The 18,883-nt window shown below is 52.1% G+C and overlaps 1 protein-coding gene across 3 annotated transcripts; it reads left to right on the top strand.

Annotated features, from left to right (window-relative positions):
- The first annotated feature begins 2,939 nt into the window (after positions 1–2,939).
- KLF11 (Kruppel like factor 11) lies at positions 2,940–10,948 on the top strand. 3 transcript variants are annotated; one of them, XM_036873860.1, is made up of 4 exons: positions 2,940–3,149; positions 4,738–5,007; positions 6,299–7,262; positions 10,299–10,948. In XM_036873860.1, the coding sequence occupies exons 1-4, from the start codon at positions 3,108–3,110 to the stop codon at positions 10,577–10,579; spliced, it is 1,557 nt and encodes a 518-aa protein (XP_036729755.1). In that variant the 5' UTR covers positions 2,940–3,107; the 3' UTR covers positions 10,580–10,948. The 3 variants fall into 3 exon arrangements, with proteins under 3 accessions (XP_036729755.1, XP_036729757.1, XP_036729756.1); XM_036873861.1 differs by lacking the exon at positions 2,940–3,149 and adding an exon at positions 3,668–4,431; XM_036873862.1 differs by lacking the exon at positions 4,738–5,007.
- The last annotated feature ends 7,935 nt before the right edge of the window (positions 10,949–18,883 follow it).

Below are 18,883 nucleotides of genomic sequence, written 5' to 3'. Positions count from 1 at the left end.
CCAAGACATGTTGTGAAATCAGCAAGCAAGATGCACAAGGTGCACAGAACACTACCTTCTGTGTAAAAGTATTTTCTCCATATACACAGACTCTCTGGGAGGACCCATGAGAAAGTGGTGGCAGTCTAGCTGGGGGCATCATGCTCTACTTTATCCAGGAGCTATCTGTGTCGAGGCCCAGTCTGCCTGCTGGACCGCGCTCTGCCTGAGGGTCTGTGGGGCCTGGTGCCAATGAGGGCCTCCGTGATGGCTCTGTGTGAATGACTTGTAACTGTCTTCAGTTTATAAACATGTCAATATCCACTGACTACAGGCAGGACCAGCATCTGGGGTTTGGCAGCAACCACAGACTGGTGTGTGTGTGTGTGTGGGTGTGTGTGTGTGTGTGTGTGTGTGTGTGGTGCGGGGGGGGGCGGGAAGAAAGGCTTCATGGAGAAGCGGTATCTGGGTAGAGGTGGGGAAGAAGGGAGGAGGGACAAGCATAAGCAAAGACCTGTCTCTCTGTCACATGGACAGATGTAGGAAGGGTAGGGCCTTATGCTTGAAGAGCCCCGAGCCAGCCTGCTGCCCAAGTTTCCAGGTATTCCTGCTGTCCAGGGAGCAGAAACTGAGCTGGAGGTGAGAGAAGCTTGTGCTCCAGGCTCCTGAAGAGTCCATGCCACCTCCTATTCTGCAGAGACCTAGCCGGCCACATGGCCTGGCCACATTGGCAGAGCTGGGATTTGCATCCAGGTGTGACTCCAAAAGCCTGCACTTAGCACCTGGCTGAGTCGTCCTGCTGTTCGGGGGTCAGGAAGGGCTTCGCTGAGGAGTCACACTGCTGTCTTACAGAGTAAAAGCGGAGAAGGGTTGTGGTGTTCCACAGAGAAGGAACGCCACGCACAAAGCAGAAGACAGTGATCTGACTCGACGTGGGCAGCACAGGGCTCTGTACGGAGGCAATGGGGGCAGGAGGGAAAGGGATTTGGGGAACTGGTCGGAAAGATGCAGGAAGCACTGGCTGGGGCCTGGTTACGCAGACTCACGGATTCCCACCTAAGGAGTAAGTGTCAGTCCCATAGCTGTTTGGATTCCAAACTGAGAGTTTGATTATGGGTTTGGTACCATCTCTACTTCTAGAAGATCATTGTGGCAGTGAGATGAGGCACAGATTACAGGTGATGAAGCTAGAGGTAGGGAGACCCACTGGGAAGCAGCGGAATAATGCAGGTGAGAGAAGATGGTGGCTTGGACCAGAGCAGGAGTAGGTGATGGAGAGAAGTTAAGAGTTTGAGAGAGATTTAGGAAGAAGCAGAACACGCAGTAATTGGCAGAAGGAAGCAAGTGCACGAAAAGGAAGGGTCAAAGGTGACTCTCAGATTTCTGGGTGAAGGAATGAGGTATCTGGTGGTGCCCTTCCGGAGGTGAGAAATCCGGAATGGGGTAGAATGGAAGTTCAGTTTCAAGGACAGTGAAGTAGAGGGGTCTGCAGCATGTCCAAGTGGGTAGGCCAGATGGTGTTGGCCTTCATTCACTCATTTAACCAGTGGTTACTGTGTACTTGCAGCGAGCCAGGCACTGGGGGTTCACAGTGAATTAGACAAGGTCCCTAACCTTGGGAGGGTTCCTTCTGGTGGAGAGACAATTAACAAATAACTAAAGAAACAGAAGTTACAGGCCATGAAAGGTACTGCGAAGGATCTGAAGAAGATGAAATGGAGAGAAGCTGCAAGTCAGCCTATGCTCCCTCTGCCCAACAGAGCAGGCCTGTTGAGGAACAAGGTGGCCAGAGCCCTGGGTCCCACCTGCTTCCTTACCAGTTTAAGGGGGAGGGCCTGGTGCTCTGACGGCCTGTTCCTTGGGCCCAGGGCTTCTCTCGCTCAGAGCCAATCCCCACAGGGCAGGGATCCTCTACTTTCACCTGCTCTTAGCTTTTAGGGTCAAGGCTTCCTCACTGTGGCCTCTGCACCGTGCGCTGTGTCAACCCATATCCAAACCCAGCAAATGTGGGCCACGTGGATGGATGAAGGGCTGTCTCGTGCCTCGCTGCAGGTTGTGAGGGTACACATAAAACAGCCTGCACTTCAGGAACTTGGAGTTGCAGAACTGGATAAACCGCACCCTGAGAAACAGGCAACCGAAGTACTGGGGGAAAAAAGGTGTCCTAGGCATCTCTCTCATTCAGGCCTGAGGACTTCCCAGAGGGGGTAACGCTTACACCTGGTCTGGGAAGAATGGGTTTCACCAGGTGCCTCTCGGGTGGGCACCCGTCTTGCCCCCCACCCCCACTGAGCTAAGCGGAAACTGCAGCCCAGAGCTGCCTGGGGACCGGGGTCAGCGGCAGTCACAGGCCTAGAAGCTCGGGCTCTGGGTGCCTGCGGTAAGGAGCAGATGCAGGCGATGTCACCTGGGGCTAGCCAGCTTTCAAAACTCTTCCAGGCCAGGGATGCACTCCTAAGAGCGACGGTAGATTAATACCAATTAAAAAACAAGAAAGCAAAATCTGGGTTGAGGTCTCCAGGTGAGCCGCCTCTGCTGGACGGATTCACTTCATGGGGACCTGCGCTCCGGGAGGCTGCGGGCGGTGGCCCCTTTAAGCGTAATCCTCCTCCCAGCCATCCCAATACGCTCGGGGACTTTCCCGGCCGCAGCTGCGCGGTCCCCGCCGCCCGCGCCGCCGCCGCCGCCGCCCGCGCCGCCGGGACCTTTCCCCTACTTTCCAGGTCCTCAGGCTCCGCCCCCTCGCCGCCACCAAAATACATGCCGCATCCCGCCCTGCCCGATCACGCCGCTGCCAGGCTCTGATCACGCGGCTCCCCGCGGCGCCCATTGGCCGGCGGCGCACGGGCTAGGCGCGCATTGGCTGGCGCCCTCCAGGCCCCGCCCCGTCGGGGCGCGGTGTATTTTGGTTTGCCTCCGCGCTCCGCCCCTGCGGCCGCTCCCTCCCCGGCCGCCCCGCCCCTCCCGCACCGCGAGGGCCGCGCCGGGGCAGAGCCGCGCGGGCGGGCGGAGGCGCACGCTGGCCACTGGAGGTCCGGATCGCCGCCGCCCGCCGTGCACGTGCGGCAGCTGCCGTGTACCGAACTCCCGCCGCGCGGCCGCTTTGTTGCCTCCCGGCCGCCGGCACCATGCACACGCCGGCCTCCGCGGGCTCGGGCGACGCACGCGCGGTGAGTGGCCGCCCATTGGAGCGAGGGGCGAGGCGGGGACGCGCTGCCAGTGCGGGCCCAGGGCGCGGAGGAGGCCAGGGGCGCGCGGGGCATCACCGCGCGCGCACCGTTAGGAGCCCGGGCGGCTTCGGGAGCCGAGAGGGGCGGTGGCCGCACGAGGCCGCGCCGGGAGGGGCGGGAAGTGGGCGTGTGCCTCGCGCTGCTCTCTGCGCAGCTTTGTCTACCGCTCCCGCAGCGGCCCCGCCCCGCTGGCTTCAGGTGCGGGGCTATTTCCAGCCATGACGTCACCAGGCCCTGTGAGGAGGTGGCCGTTGGGCGGGGCGCAGCTGGCGGGAACGCGGCACGCGGTCGGCGGGGGCGGGGCGCCGGCGGAGGGGCAAGGACTGTGGGAACGCGGCGCACGGGCGGTGGAAAGGGTGAGGGGGCGGGGCAAAAGCTGGCGGGAAGGTGGGGGCGGGGGCAAGGGCTGTGGGAAGGTGGGGGCGGGGCAAGGGGCGGGGCAAAGGCCGGCGGGAAGGCTGCACGGGGCGGGGCCCGGCGCCTCAACCCTGGCGGGCTCCAGTCGGGGCCTGGGGGCCGCGAGGAGTTCGCTGGTTGGACCTGGGACCTAGTCGAGCCGCGCGGACCGCTGAGAGGCCGAGAGAGAGAGAGGGGTGGGAGCCCCGCGCCGCTCTGTCCCTGCCCACCTGTGGGCCAAGCAGGCGGCAGCCCGCACGTCTGTGACTTCACAGTTCCGAGGCCCGGGCTGCGGGCAGAAGTGGGGCTAGAGCGGCGTTTGTAAAGGCGGCGGCGTTGCCTGTGTGCTTTGGGGGCACCTGGGCAGGACAGGTTGGATGTTTAGGCAAACTGAGTGGAAGTGTGTATCTAAGTAGATGTAAAATTTCTCTGCGAAGAGATCAGTTAGTTTCAGTCGCTTCCCGCCCCGCTCTTGCTTGACAAGAGGCGGTCTGCTGCGCTGGAAAGTCCTCGGGGCCCGGGCTTGTGGCACATCTTACACTTTGTTCCTCTCCCCGCGCTGGCCTTGTGGCGTGAATCGGTGCTCCTGGGTGTGGGGACCGGGGCTGAGCCAGCGCAGGCTCTCCCGCCCAGGGCTCTGCTGAGTGACGGCCTCACTGGTGTGGAGCCTCCGGGGTTGTCGCAGATGCGTCTGTGGGGACGCTCTGGTGGCTTCGCCGACTCAGAAGGGCTGCGCTCTCATCTCACCCAACCTCAGCCATCAGTGTCTTTTCCTCCTCCCCCGGGGACAGTTTGGTACTAGCCACTGCAGCTCGCACCTCTGGAAGTAAGTGTTATTAATCATTTTCCGAAGGAGAACACAAGTTTAATAACCCTTGTTAAGAGTCAGGATTTTCCGTGGAAGCCGCTGGCGGACCGACTCCATTCCTCCTCCTGCCCCCCCGCCCCGCCGCAGAACGCTGGCTCGGAGCGAGTGGTCCTCGGCGCTCGGCCGGCATCCTTCCCTGGAAGCCACAGCGCGTGCGCGTGCTGCCGGGGGCGGGGCGGGCTTCTGGTGTGCGCGTCCGCGTGCTGTCCGGGTGCCCCTCCCTGTGTTTCCAGGGACTCAGCCGCCGTGTTGTGTCGACTTTAGGTTGACATCATGGACATATGCGAGTCAATCCTGGAGAGGAAGCGGCACGACAGCGAGAGGTCTACGTGCAGCATCTTGGAGCAGAACGACATGGAAGCTGTCGAGGCTCTTGTTTGCATGAGCTCCTGGGGTCAGAGATCCCAGAAAGGGGACTTGTTAAAGATAAGACCCCTCACACCTGTCTCTGACTCTGGGGATGTTTCCACCATTGTGCACGTGGACGCAGCCACACCCGCGTTACCAAAGGACTTCCATTCTTTATCAACTCTGGTAAGAGGCGGGGGAGAGGAGCGATTTGTGCAGTGGCTGGAGTACCTTCAGTAAACATGCTGAAGAGCTCCTGGGGGGATTCACCCGATGCTGGCAAGCAAGTTCATACCCTCCCCTGTATGGGTCCTAAGGGTGAAAACTTTTTTTATCTCTTGAAAATATGCTTTCCATTGATTGAGCATAGCTTGCAGTCAGTGATGAAAATGGGGTGAAAATGTACATAGGCTGGAACGTACAGATTGATGGGAGAAAGCAAAATGTACTCATTTCCCTGGGGAACTGAGGGTGGAGGCTTAGGTTCCCCCAGATACCCCAGGCCAGGGTCAGGATCAGCTGCCACAGCTAGGGAAAGCCTGTGCTTTGGCACCAGACAGCCTTTGTTAGCTGGGTTGAGACCCTGGCCTCTGCCACCCTGTGGCAGCCAGCTTCTTTCTTGGGTGAGTTGGGTGCAGTCAAGCACTGGTTTTGGTTTTTGTTTTCTTAACTTGTTACAGCTATGAAGTTACTGGGAAAAACTGCTTCTCAACTTGGAGAAGTTGAGAGCTGTCAGTTGCTAACAAAACTGAAAATTATAATCTAATTGTCCTGAGCTGGAAGCCTGCCCTGGAAGGAGAGTGTGGAAAACCGACTTGGAGAGGGATGAGAAGGGACTTGTGGGTAGTGGAGAGGATTGTACAGGTAGTGGGCCTGGCTGTCCGGAGCACGTCTCAGCTTTGGGATCGTCCACTGAGAGGCTGAAGATAAGTGGGAGTGGTGGGGGAGGTGTTACAGAGGCTGGCTGTAGGCAGAACCCCTGGTTAGAGCAGGGCCTTTTAGGGATCATTCTGACAGGTTTTACCTCGCATCCAGTAGGCACAGGATACGTGTGTGATTGATTGGATACGTGTGTGTTAAATGATTACCACGGAGATTTTTAAAAAATTTTTGAGAATCTAAAATTATCGTGTAAAGCTTTCATCTTGAATATAAGTTTGATTTCTCATTTGTAGTGCTAATATGCAAATTGTTCATTTCAGTAGCTGTGCGAGGCCAGGAATGGCACTGGCATCCTTATAACCGAGCAAATGGATGGGTTTGAGAGAGGTCGGGAAAAGGGGAGAAAGCTAGAAAGTAAAGTGTCTCATGCAGCTTTTATATCCACTGGGTGCGATTATGAGCAGACTTTGACCAGTCTTTTCTAGATACTTCTTTGTAAAGACCTTGGGGACAACATGATCAAAGTAAGTTCCTTAAAATTTAACCAAAACAACCTTTTCACACAGTACTTTTTTTCTTTTTTTTTTTTTTAAAGTGCATGACTCCTCCTCAGAGCCCTGACCTCCTGGAGCCATCAACAGGGACAGTTGTTCCTTCCCAAGTAACTGATTGCAAAGCACCCATGGTCGTGGCTGTCCCCCCAGCCTCTACTGGGGCAGCCGGAGTGCTGAGCAGGAGGTCAGAGAGGGCCCTGCCTGGTTTGAAGCCAGAGCTGCCGGAGCCAGCTGTCAGCCCTCACTGCAGGGCCACGGTGACAAGTGTCATTTGCCACACTGGGGGGTGTCCTGCTTCTGCCCACGTTCCTACCACCCAGACTCAAGCACACCAACTTTCAGCCAACGCGGGAGGAGAAGCGCAGTTTCTGGGGCCTGTTGAAGCTGTGCAGGACGCACACCTCACACGCAGCGTGCTCAGCGTTAACTCAGCGTCCTGTCAGCCTTGTTTGCACAAGTCCAGTGGCCTGAGGCCCCCCGACAAAGGCCAGCAGGCAGGGTGGCCCGTTGCAATTCAGACCTGCTCACCAAAGAATTACGAAAATGACTTGCCAAGGAAAGCCACCCCTCTGATTTCTGTCCCCATTCCTAGTCCCCCTGTCCTTTGCCAAATGATCCCTGTGACTGGACAAAGTGGCATGTTATCAGCTTTTTTGAAGCCACCTCCCCAAGTGTCTGCAGGGACTGTCAAACCCATCTTACCCCACACTGCTCCAGTGCCCCAGCCTGTGTTTGTGGGACCGTCTGTGCCTCAGGGAACTGTGATGCTGGTTCTGCCCCAGGGGGCCCTCCCGCAGCCTGCCACGTGTTCCTCGAGTGGAATGGCTGTTGGGAATACCAAGTTACTGCCCCTTGCCCCTGCTCCGGTGTTCATCGCATCCAATCAGAACTGCGCCCCTCAGGTAGACTTTTCCCGAAGGAGGAACTATGTTTGCAACTTCCCAGGCTGCCAGAAAACCTACTTCAAAAGTTCCCACCTCAAGGCTCATCTTCGCACTCACACAGGTGAGAACTGAAGCAAGTAGGGCATAGGGAATGTCGGATCCTGTGATCGGGAAACACACGTCCAGCCGCCTTTGAGTGGGAGCGAAGCTGAGAACCACTGGAGAAGGTGGCCATCTTTCTTTGGTTCTGAAAAGCCTTCATAGTCTTGGGGTGAACGTTAGTACAGCTGTCAGTGGTTTTCCTAGAACATGGTATCTGGTCACCCCAGTAGCTAAAATGTAATATAGTTCTGTGATTGTGAACCTGTGATTGAGAGGCTTTTAGGGTGAGGCTCACGTTCCCCCTTTCTCTTCACATTGCAGTAGACATTCTTTCTGTGCATTTTAGAAAGTGTCCATTCACGTTCAATAAACATCTTATCAGTGTGACTTAGGCTTACTATGGGGAAAGAGCTCTCCAAAGTATGGAAAAGTTTGAATTCTAGAATGTTTGAACTTTAAAGGAATATTGTTTTTTTATTTTTGGAAATATGTAGTTTTAATTCAGAAGGAGTCACAAAAGAAACTAACTATAATGACTTAATGATCTCTTTATTGTCCCACCAGCTCCATCCAGTAGAATTTTCGGCACTGATGGAAATGTTCTCTGTCCATTAGGAGGGTAGCCACTAGCCACACACACTTGAAATGTGAACAGTGTGTCTGAGGAACCGAATTTTACGTTTTCATTAAGGTTGCATTTATATAGCTACATGGGGCTGGTGGCTACCATGTTTAGCGGAGGTGTGAGGTTGCCTGGTGGATAGAACTTCTGCTGTAGTTGATTAGGGCAGAATGTCTCAGGTGTTCTGTGACACTCTTGTTCTTTGAGTTAATGTCAGTTGTTTTGTTTTCAAGGGTCCTGTGGTTAAATAGTCTGCTTGTTAAACTCACCTTTCAAAGGTTCACACACATATGTACATATAATAAGCCCAGTTAACAGGTCGCAGGTTCTGCAGTAAAGATGTGCTTCGTAAACTGTCTTGATCGTGGAACCCCAGATGTCAGCTAGTGGCCTGGGGGACAGCAGTGAATTGTGAAATCCAGTTTAGGAAAGGCTGAATTGGAGGGAGTTGTCATAGTACTTTACTTTGAAATGCTTTCCTGGTAGAGTGGTTTCTAATTAGCACATTAGAAGTCCAATTGTGGCAGCTCCCGCTTGCAGAATGAAGCCGCATCTGGAAGGCGGGCCTTACAGAAGGAGCCCTGCTGTCCACCGCACTGCGGAAGGGGCTGTGTGCTTCCAGGCTAAGGCCCCAAACCTGGCCTGGGAAGAACTTGCCTCTCTGCCTTTACCATCTCTCTCCAGTTCCACATTTCTGCCCTTCACCTTCTGCCCTCTGCCTGTCTCTACTTACTGAAAACCCTTTAAGGGCCGCCCCAAAGTTAGTTCTTAGAACTCTTTCCTGATCTCTCCTTCTTTATTTGACCCTAGTGGTTTGTTGTGTTTTTCACTACATTCTCCCTTTGTATTTTTAGTTACTTACATACGTGTCTGATCTCACTGGATATAGACTCTTGGTGTCTGTCCCAAGAGCCTGACGCTAGTCATTGGTGCTGCAGGGTCGCTGTCGTGGCTGTATCGGTGTGAACGGGCACCCCTAAGGGGCTCATTGACTTGGCAAGCCCTGCTTTTCACTGAGAGACTGCTGAGGTGAACTTCAAATCACATCCAAACACAGATTCCACATGTGGGGAAGCAGTGGAATGAGTTTTTACTGTTTATTCAATCAGCTTCCCTTGGTAGAAAGATAAGGTGATCATACAAGCTCTTTTCAGGTTTCCCAAAGTACTTAAATTTAAGTAACCATAAAGGTTCTGAAGAATCAAATTCTTGTGTTATTTCGCAAACACTAAATTGGAGTTTTCATAAAAAATAGAAACCTTGGATAGGTTTACCTTAGATAAGGTAGTTTTTCACTGTACCAACATGAAAATTTGTTTAATTAGGATAAGGTCGAGTGAGCAAAGGCTACATTTTTGATATGCTGAAAACATAGGGCACTTTATAAATCCCACGCCAAAGGGTGGTGGTTCTCTGTCCAACATCTGGCCATCTGGTATGCTGCCAGCACTGGTGGTAGTTTCTGGAAACAGGTAACCTTATGCTTTCAACGTGGGGTCTTTGAAATCCATCACAGCATCACTGTGATAATGAATTTTCCTTTTAAGTCAACTTTGAAAAACATCAGATATTTAGTTGATCTCTCTCCAACACTCATTCATTCAAAACCATTTATTCACCACCTGTCATACAAAGTACTGTGCTGGGGGTTAAACTGTACGTAGATGGATGAACTAGACAAGTCGTAAACCTTCGGGAAGGTAGGTCACGTGACAGCACGCAACAGCATTTAACAAATCCCTTCACAAGGTTGCACAAGTGGTCTGTGGTGGCCACAACCTGGTCAAGATCAGGGCTTCAGGATGCAGGACAGGGAGCACTCCTGCTGGCTGGAAAGGCCCAGGAGGACTCTGCGGACAAGGGCTTCCCGCTCACCCCTGTGCCTCCAGGAGGACACAGTACGGGCAGGACACCTGCCGGGTGCTCTGCAACTTTGAGTGAATGACAGATGCTTGAAGCTTGTAACAACAAGAGGGTAGCTGTTAGAATTCTAACCTGTTTTGCAATTAAGCTCTTTGTCAGTGTAATAACAAATAGGAAGATGGAATTAATGATTCTGAGAAGTCTTGCAGGTCCTAGAAGGGATCTTTTTTAGATATGCAGCTTTCAGAGAGGGAAGGAGTCATTCTTTTCAAGAATCTACCTCCTACCCCAAGTCCACAGTCAAAGATTTATTTTTATTTAAAAATATCTTTAGAAGCATTAGATTAGTTTGACGTCTTTGGGCCCTGACATATTACATCTTAGGTGTGGCAGGAAGAAATGCATCTTGGACAATTTCTTGACTTCCAAATAACCTGATACCAGAATACTTAGGATATTACTTGCTTCTTAGGTTTTGATGAATACAGTTTTAAAACGACATGAATTAACCTGTCCAATAAGGTGCTGAGCATTTATGTTTTCTTTACTTTGTGTTTTCTTACCTCTCAGGAGAGAAGCCTTTCACCTGTAGCTGGGACGGCTGTGATAAAAAATTTGCTCGTTCAGATGAACTCTCTCGCCACCGCAGAACTCACACTGGGGAGAAGAAGTTTGTATGCCCAGTGTGTGATCGGCGTTTCATGCGCAGCGACCACTTGACAAAGCATGCCCGGCGCCATATGACCACCAAGAAGGTCCCTGGTTGGCAGGCGGAGGTTGGCAAACTGAACAGAATTGCCTCAGCAGAGAACCCTGGGAGCCCACTGGTGTGCCTGCCGGCCTCTGCATGAAAGGTCCTCCAGGGAATTGTGGATGGGAATTTTTCAAAGCCTTTTTTCAGGAATGGAAGTGATGGTTTTCTCTCCAAAAGAAATTGTCTTGAGGGCTAGGGGAGCTGGTTCTGATGAAAGTATGTTAACTTGTCTTTTTTGGTGGGGAACCCTGTTCAGTATCTTTTGTGGTTTCAGAAGTTCTTTTAAGGAAAATGGAAGAAAATTTGATAATTTAAATCACCAGCATTCAAACAAACATTTCGGCAGGGGCTTCCTTGGTGGCGCAGTGGTTGAGAATCTGCCTGCCAATGCAGGGGACACAGGTTCGAGCCCTGGTCTGGGAAGATCCCACATGCCGCGGAGCAACTAGGCCCGTGAGCCACAACTACTGAGCCTGCGCGTCTGGAGCCTGTGCTCCACAAGAAGAGAGGCCGCGATAGTGAGAGGCCCGCGCACCGCGATGAAGAGTGGCCCCCGCTTGCCACAACTAGAGAAAGCCCTCGCACAGAAACGAAGACCCAACACAGCCAAAAATAAATAATAAATAAATTAAAAAAAAAACATTTTGGCAATAAATTTTACAAAATCTGGATTTTTTGGATTTTTTTTACAACCTTCCTATTCCTGTTTTGTAGAAATGAGACAGGTTACTAATTTTTATACTGTTTTTTATAAAAAAATACATTGTTGGTTCTCAAATCACCAGTTTCTATATAGATGATTTTACAATCTTCTATGTTTAACAACATTTTTATAATAACCCTACTTTTAGTAAAGTTGGCACGTTATTCAGACAAAAAAACTTTATAACTTTGTAATCAGGCCTTTTAGATATAAGAATTTTTTAGAATCAGAACTGGTTGAATAGGGGCCTCGTAAAGAAATGGGGGGAAAATCTTTGCAGTCAGTGTCTTCATAACATTTTCAAGGGAAATTCCAGACAACCATTTCTTTAAGGCTGTAGCCCAAGGAATTAAAATTTTCGTTAAGTAGAACTTAGTCACCTGTGTCCATGGTGTGACTTGTGAAGAATGTACCCCAGAGATAAAATACTCGGTAGATACCTGGTGAGCAGAGAGCTGCTGTAGGGTCTGAGTGTCTGTACTCTGCTGAGAGCAGACCATTCAGAGTCTCCTGTTTGTACCTCAAACCCCCAAAAAAGAAAATCTACGCACTCAAACCCAGCTGCTTTGTCAGTTGTCAGTTTGACTTCTTTTGTTGTGGCCTTATCCAAGTGTTTTGTGGGTAGAGTAACTTCTTAGAGAAAAAGATGTCCTTAGTAGTTGGAGGAACTTTCCACCAAAGTAAAGCTTAGGTGAAGCGGACATGCAAATGGTCCAGCTCCAGTGTTCTGATTATTTATTAAGTATTAAGAACGATGGGGAATGCAAGTTACAGTAAGCGGCAGTAATACTACCAAGCTGTCCTTTCATTGATTTTGTTTGAAGGAAATTGTTTTGATCAACAGAAAATTACTTGGAATGGGGTATTTTGCAATCTGCCTAGAAAATAGACCATGGGCATCACTTTGAAGCTGTGAGCACAGGTCCTAGCATTACAGAGACTGCGCCCCAGTGTCCAGGTGTCCAGGAAGCTGCTGAAACTGCTTTTGTTGGGCAGCATTGGGAATCCAGGCAAGAGAGTGCATGTAAGGAACACGGTGATACTGCTCTGCCCTTCGAGCCTGGGAATGGTTTTTATTGTGCCGTATGTATTTAGATTTTTGTCTTTGCCTCTTATTTATTTGCATTTACCTTTATGAAAATGACGGTAAGGTGAAATATTGAATAAATATAGTCAGGTTTTGTGTTCAGGTCTTTTTAGTCTAATAACCCTTGCCTGGTCATTCATTGTATGTTACTTGATACCCATGAAGTATCAACTGCTAATTGACACACAGGTCTGTAAGCGCCGGCTGTGTGGTAGGCTTCCATGTCTTTGGAGACTTCTGTAGTTGAGTATTCCTACTGGTCATGAGACGTGCTACAGTTGGAAGAGAACCAGAATTCAATGTCTATAGCTTGTGATTCCCCACCACCCAGTTCTTTCTTGCACTCATATCTTAAATCAGCATAAACATTTCTATGTGTATGCTGTAAGTGGCATTAAATTTGGATATTTTTCTTAATTATACGAAGTAATGTTAGTCCTACTAATGTTCTGGTGGATAATACAGCGTCTTTGAGTATTTGGTTGCTTGTCACCTTGAACTTCATTCTCTGAGCAGTGTTGTTGCTAAAGGATAGATGTGTTAAAAAAAAAAAAGGTTTTGATTTACACTTCCATTTCTTGATTAGACTTTGAAATACCTTCTGTAAACAACATTTTTGGCCCTCTGTTGATTGAAAGATTGTAAATTGGGAAACAGCTTCATCTGAAAAATGCAACGTGAGAACCAGAACCCCGTGGTGCGTGTTCAGTGTGGAGTCCCTCCGCTGCAGCCCGGGCATTGGAGGAGGGCGTGGGCAGCACGTCCCCCAGTGCACTTTACTGCCTGAGCAATTTTGCTTGATCTTTTTTGACTTTGAGCCTTTCAAGTAGTTAATAAAATTTTAAATGTTTCAGAATTATGTTTTATGTAACAGACTTATTATTTAAATGAATATGTGTGATGTAACTTTTTTCTTTGGATCCTATAAAACTTTTTTGATTTGCAAACTGGACTTGTGTCCTGTGTCATTTAACTGCACTCCAGTGTACCCAGTGTCTGACCCTCCTCTTTGTTTTCTGGGGTTCTTTTCTGCTTTCAGGGCACCCTTTGGCTTCTTCGGAGGGTCCTTTCTGAAAGAAATGTGTGAAGGAGCGGCTTCTGTGTTGGCCAATCTGACGTCAGGACTGGTCTTGGCAGTAGAGGACCGTGGCTGCTGGGTAACCCATGACCCTCATCCTCATGCCGTCCGTGTGTCAAGAGGGGAGGCAGCCTCTTCCCTCCCTTCCCCCGCCCCCAGCCCAGGCTTTAAAGGTACGCCAGGGAGCCACAGTCTTCGCTCCTGCTCCTGGAGTTCGTTCTCTCTGGAACCCGCTCTGCTGGGGCTGTGCATCCACGTCCCGCTAGGGGAGGCCCCGTGGGTGTGGCCAGGCACTTGCGTGGGCTCAGCTCCGGTCCCCGTGGTGCTTGTCTGAACGGCACTGGACAGGGTTGGTGGGTTCCCCTGCAGGCCGCACCGTGCTGCTTTCCTCTTACCTCACTGCTCCTTTGCCAGTCCCCCTCCTCTCCCTGACCCCTCTTCTATTCCCCTCACAACCTTGGTGATCTTTTCCAGCCTTGTGACTTAGATAAAAATAACTTCTGTACCGAAAAGACCCCCGCATGTATGTCTCTCCTTTACACTCCGCACCTGGCTTCAAACTCCTGTATCCAGCTCTCTGCTTGGCACCTGTCTAAGCAGCACCCCAAACTTTAGACGAGTGAACTCCTCATCTCCTCCACACTTGCTTTTCTCACAGTGACCCCGCTGCCTTTAAAAAGAACAGGGAGTCCATCCTTCTAGCTGTTCAGGTGCAAAACCTTGGAGGCACCCTGGGCTCCTTTCCTGCTCCACAGCCAGTCTGTCACAATCCTGTTGACTGACTGCCTTCCCAAGCCAACCATCCTGGAATGTGATTCCATAAGCCACGCTAGACCCGGTTATGCGTGTGTGTGTGTGTGTGTCTGTGTGTGTGTGCAGGTGTGTGGGGAGGCGGTAAAGGATCACAATGCGCTTTGCATTTAGCAATCCACTTAGAAAAGTCTCTCCAACTCCAAGCCCCTTTGCGCCTAGGTGCCGGCCACACGCCTGTTAGCCTCAACTTTGTGACTCTGTACCTGCTATCCTCCCTCTGTGTCACCAAGATTTTACTTTCTGGCTGTAATATCCACTGTTCTTTGCTTTCAACCTGCCTCTTTGTTTAGGGACTTTTTAAATTAAGGACTTGAGACATGTTGCTAACACCCAGGCCCCATCCTGGGAGGAAGTCCAGGCACCAAGGACACCGCACCCCAGGGGGGTGAGACACACTCAGTCCCTGCTAAGTTAGGGAGGCTTGTTCTCAAAAGCCTCTCACCACTCTCTAGGAAGCCTAGTTGTCCCAGAATTGCCCAGAGCTGGCTCTGCAAACAGGTTTCCTCTCCCCAGCATGTTCTCAGCTCAGCAGACAAACAGGTCAACAGCAAAGATGATAAGAAACAAGTTATAAAATAAACGTCCCAGGGATGTAATGTACAGCATAAGGAATATAGTCAATAATACCGTAATAACTTTGTATGGTGACAGACAGTAACTAGACTTACCAGGGTCATCATTTCGCAATGTAGAAAAATATCAAATCACTATGTTGTACACCTGAAACTAATATAATATTGTAGACTAATTATAATTTAATTTAAAAAAGAGAAGACTGTTTAAAAAAAAAGAAACAGGATGCTACAAGTCCAGTGGTGCTGGGGGAGGAGATGCACAGGCAGAGTGAGATAATGAAAAGGTGGGACAGTGGCAGCTAAGCTCTCACTGCCCAGCTCTGTGATAGCCTCTGGAAGCCTTCCCAGGGCTCTCCTTCTGTGGACTCCTTTAAGACTAGAGGTTCTAACCACTAGGAAGAACTTGCCAGTTTTATTGAATTTGATTGTAAGTCTTGTGGGTCCCACAAGACTTGTGGATGGGTGGGTAGGGGTATAGATGGATGGATGGACGGACGGATGGATGTGATATAATTTCTATCACGGGGCAGCTTACATTTTAGCAGGTAGATTAGACTTGCAATGTTCAGTAAAATATGGCAAGTTCCTACTGGAGTGGTCAGAACCTCTAGTCTTGAAGGATTCCAGGGAAGAGGGGCCCTGGGAAGGTCTACAAGACTCCTGCCAGGCTGCTTTGTTAGGTAGTGTTGATTTGGCCTGAGACAGGCCTGGGCGCAGGTCTGACTCCATCTAGCTATGTGTTGCTGAGAAAGGTACTCTACCTTTAGTCTCCTTATTTGTAAAGTGAAGACTAGGTAGAGACAGCAGGTAGTGTGCCTAGCTCAGGGTCTGGCACTTTTACTTTGTACGTGGAAGAGAACCTTAGTTGTTTTCTACCAAAGGGAGCTAGGGCACAGAAATAACAGAATGGGCTTAGAGTATTTATTCTTGTGTTGCCGGCTGCCATCAAGAGTGTCAGGGACGGGCTTCCCTGGTGGCGCAGTGGTTGAGAATCTGCCTGCCGGTGCAGGGGACACGGGTTCGAGCCCTGGTCTGGGAGGATCCCACATGCCGCGGAGCAACTAGGCCCGTGAGCCACAGCTACTGAGCCTGCGCGTCTGGAGCCTGTGCTCCGCAACAAGAGAGGCCGCGATAGTGAGAGGCCCGCGCACCGCGATGAAGAGCGGCCCCCGCTTGCCGCAACTGGAGAAAGCCCTCGCACAGAAACGAAGACCCAACACAGCCAAATAAATAAATAAATAAATAATTAAAAAAAAAAAAAAAAAAAGAGTGTCAGGGACTGTGCTAAACGGCACAGGGGCTCCCACTGGCCAAGTTGTGACAGTTTAAACGTTAAAGTGATAGTAGTATGAATTCCACTTCTGCCCATGATGGAGTAACAGGAAACAAATATACTCTCACACCCAAAATAACCAGACAAAAGGTATCAAATGAGAGTTTTCCAAGAGTTGGACCTTAGGTCATGAAAGACAGTGACCCTGAGAGATAGGAAATAAGTGAATCCTGTGACTGCCCAGATTTGCTGCCTTGAGGAAGTTTCCAGATTGTGGTGCAGGGACAAGAACTCAGCAGGGACCCAGAGGAGTCCCCGAGTTGAGGAGATGGAGCTGAGGGTCCAGGGACGCCAAGCTATTGGGGGTGAGGGGCAGACTGCCAAGAAAGAGAGGACGGCCCAGAAAACCCTGGAGATCTCCAGAGGGGGTGCCTGGGGGGAGGGGAACACCCTGAAACCGAAGGCAAGTCCTGTGCGCAGGGGCGTGTGTCCACCTCTGGGCTGAGGAGCCGTCTCTTGTATCACTTCTCAAAGGGCCACCCGACGTGGTTAGAGGGCCGCTCTAGAGGATAAGGCGCTCGGAGAGAGCATAGAGGGCGCACGCGGTGGGCCAGGACGTTGGCGGGGCGTCGGGCTCAGTGTGCGCGGTCCCCGACCCCATGCCCCCCTGGCTGGATGTTGGAACCCAGGGAGATGGCTCTGTGTGTGGGAATTACACGAGCTGTGACAGGTGGTGCCCAGGCGGTTCTGCTGAGAGACACCCCTGCCAAAGGGCCACAGCGGGGCAGCAAGTCCGCACACGCACCTCTGGGCCCCCGAAGAACCCGGGACCCGGGCTTCAGCAGCCGCGCGGCCCGCCCACCGGGCCTGGGGGCCTACGGTCGGCCTCGAGGGGGCGCAGCCGAGCTCGGCTCCCCGCGCGGGGGACCCAATCCGCAGAAACCGCTCCGGGGACCCTCAGAAGCGCTTCTGCCGGGGCTGCCGGGAAAATTCCTGCCGGCATGCGGCCGGGCTGGAAGCCAGGGTCCCCTTGAGGGTCTGCAGACCTGGGTGGGAGGGTGGGAGGGTGGGAGCCCCCGGGTGGGAGCCCCCCCCGCCCCCCCCGCCCCCAGCTCCCTCCGCGCGATGCGCGCGGGCTCTGCACCCCCGCGACCCGCCCCCCTCTCATCCACGTGGCCCTGCGGGGGCACAGCGCCCGGCGGCCGTTTGTCCCTCAGGCTCCCAGCGACCGGGGCAGAGGAAGAGGCGCCGTTGGGCAGGGAGAAGCTGCAGGGCCTCCCCACGCAGCCCGGTCCCCGCCACCCAAGCTGCCCAAGGACGGGGAGCAGCGAGGATGCTGGACCCCGACGGCGACGGCTCTTCCCACCTCACTCTGCTCACTCGCGTCACATCTTTATTTTATCCCCCAGGGCCCACCTGGCACAGGGCCTGGCCTGGAGCCCGCCCTCTTCTAGTAGATGTTGGCTAAATTAAAAAAAAAAAAAAGTAACGTGTAAATGTAAGCTACTAAGGTCATATTATTTTTATTTTTCACTCAAATCCTCTCCTCACCAGGTTAGTAGAAAAGTCAGCCCCTCCCTCTACAGTTTCTCCCCTTCCCTGCAAATAGTCCTAAACCTCTCGGGCTTAGTTATCCCAGGCTGGGGTCTTTGTATCCGCCACTTTCCAGGGACAGAGACACCCAGTCCAAGCGGACACCCTGCTGTGTGGACGCCTTGCTGCCACGTGGTGCCACTGTTGACAGCCGACCACAGGCCCCTGATTTCGGTGGAGGTTTGGACCTTGAAAGCGCAGCCGGGTGCCCTCAGTGCCACACGAAACCACACGCTTCTTCAGTCTCGTGTGCGCACCCCGGGGCTCCAGCTCCACAGGGTGTCCATCGGATGTCATCCACCTCTTGAGGACTTAAAATGTGTCACCACTCCTTCCCAGGGTCCACACGTCACAGAAAAGGCAGCTTTTTGTTTCCAGAGGGGTTTCATCACACCAGAAAATTGAGCCCCGCCCACCTGTTAAGGTCTGATTTGGTCCCAGGGGGTCCAGATGTCACCACCCCAAAGGTCTGGTTTTACATTGTCTCCTTCCTAGGGAGAGCACGGGACTTCAGAGCCTCAAATGTTATTTGTCCTCTCAAAGGCAACCAAGAAGGCTTTTCTCCTGCCTAACTATCGCCAGCCCAGAAGAGCCACATCCCCACTCCACATAGGCTACATCTTCAGAGGGCTTTTGGCTACAGTTCTCTGACAGCCTTTAGCTCCTCTGGAGTGAATCCATGTTTACGGGTGCGCCACTAGAAACAGCATGTCCTCGGTAGTGGAGACCAGATCTTGCTACACGAACCCTGGCATCCAGCAGAGGGCCGGGCTCACAGCAGCAGGGGCTCAGAAGGTGAGAACGAGTGGGGGGTTGAACAGAAATTCCCCAGGGGCGTCCACCCAGTGGTGCTATCTCACTGGATGGCAGCCCAGTGAGAAGTGGCTCTGAGACTTTGGAACCTCAAAGGGGAGTGTCTTGGAAAAGCTCACCTTAGGTGAGGAGAGGGAGCCTGAGCCAGGCGGGACCCCTTTGAGAACTCGTGCGAGGGGCAGAAGGAGGGCCGTGGCCCGGCTTCTTCCCCAGGAGGACGGACACAACATTTCTCAGAGCTGGGAATGGAGCGTGCTTTCTAAATTCCTGGGCTTTGTAGCATCTCAGAGGAACTCGCCACCACAGAAGCCAGGAGACACGTGTGTGGCACTGAAACTTTTCCAGACATCGATGTGTCATTGTCACCTTTGACATGGAGACGTTTTTCTTCCTGCCTCTATTTCAGCCACATTCCCCACCACCACCCCCCCTTCATGAGCAGGTTCCACACTCAGCTCCACAGCAG

This window comes from Balaenoptera musculus, chromosome 13 (assembly GCF_009873245.2).
Source record: "Balaenoptera musculus isolate JJ_BM4_2016_0621 chromosome 13, mBalMus1.pri.v3, whole genome shotgun sequence".
Lineage (NCBI taxonomy): Eukaryota > Metazoa > Chordata > Mammalia > Artiodactyla > Balaenopteridae > Balaenoptera > Balaenoptera musculus.
This window is presented reverse-complemented; position numbering and strand designations above follow the sequence as displayed.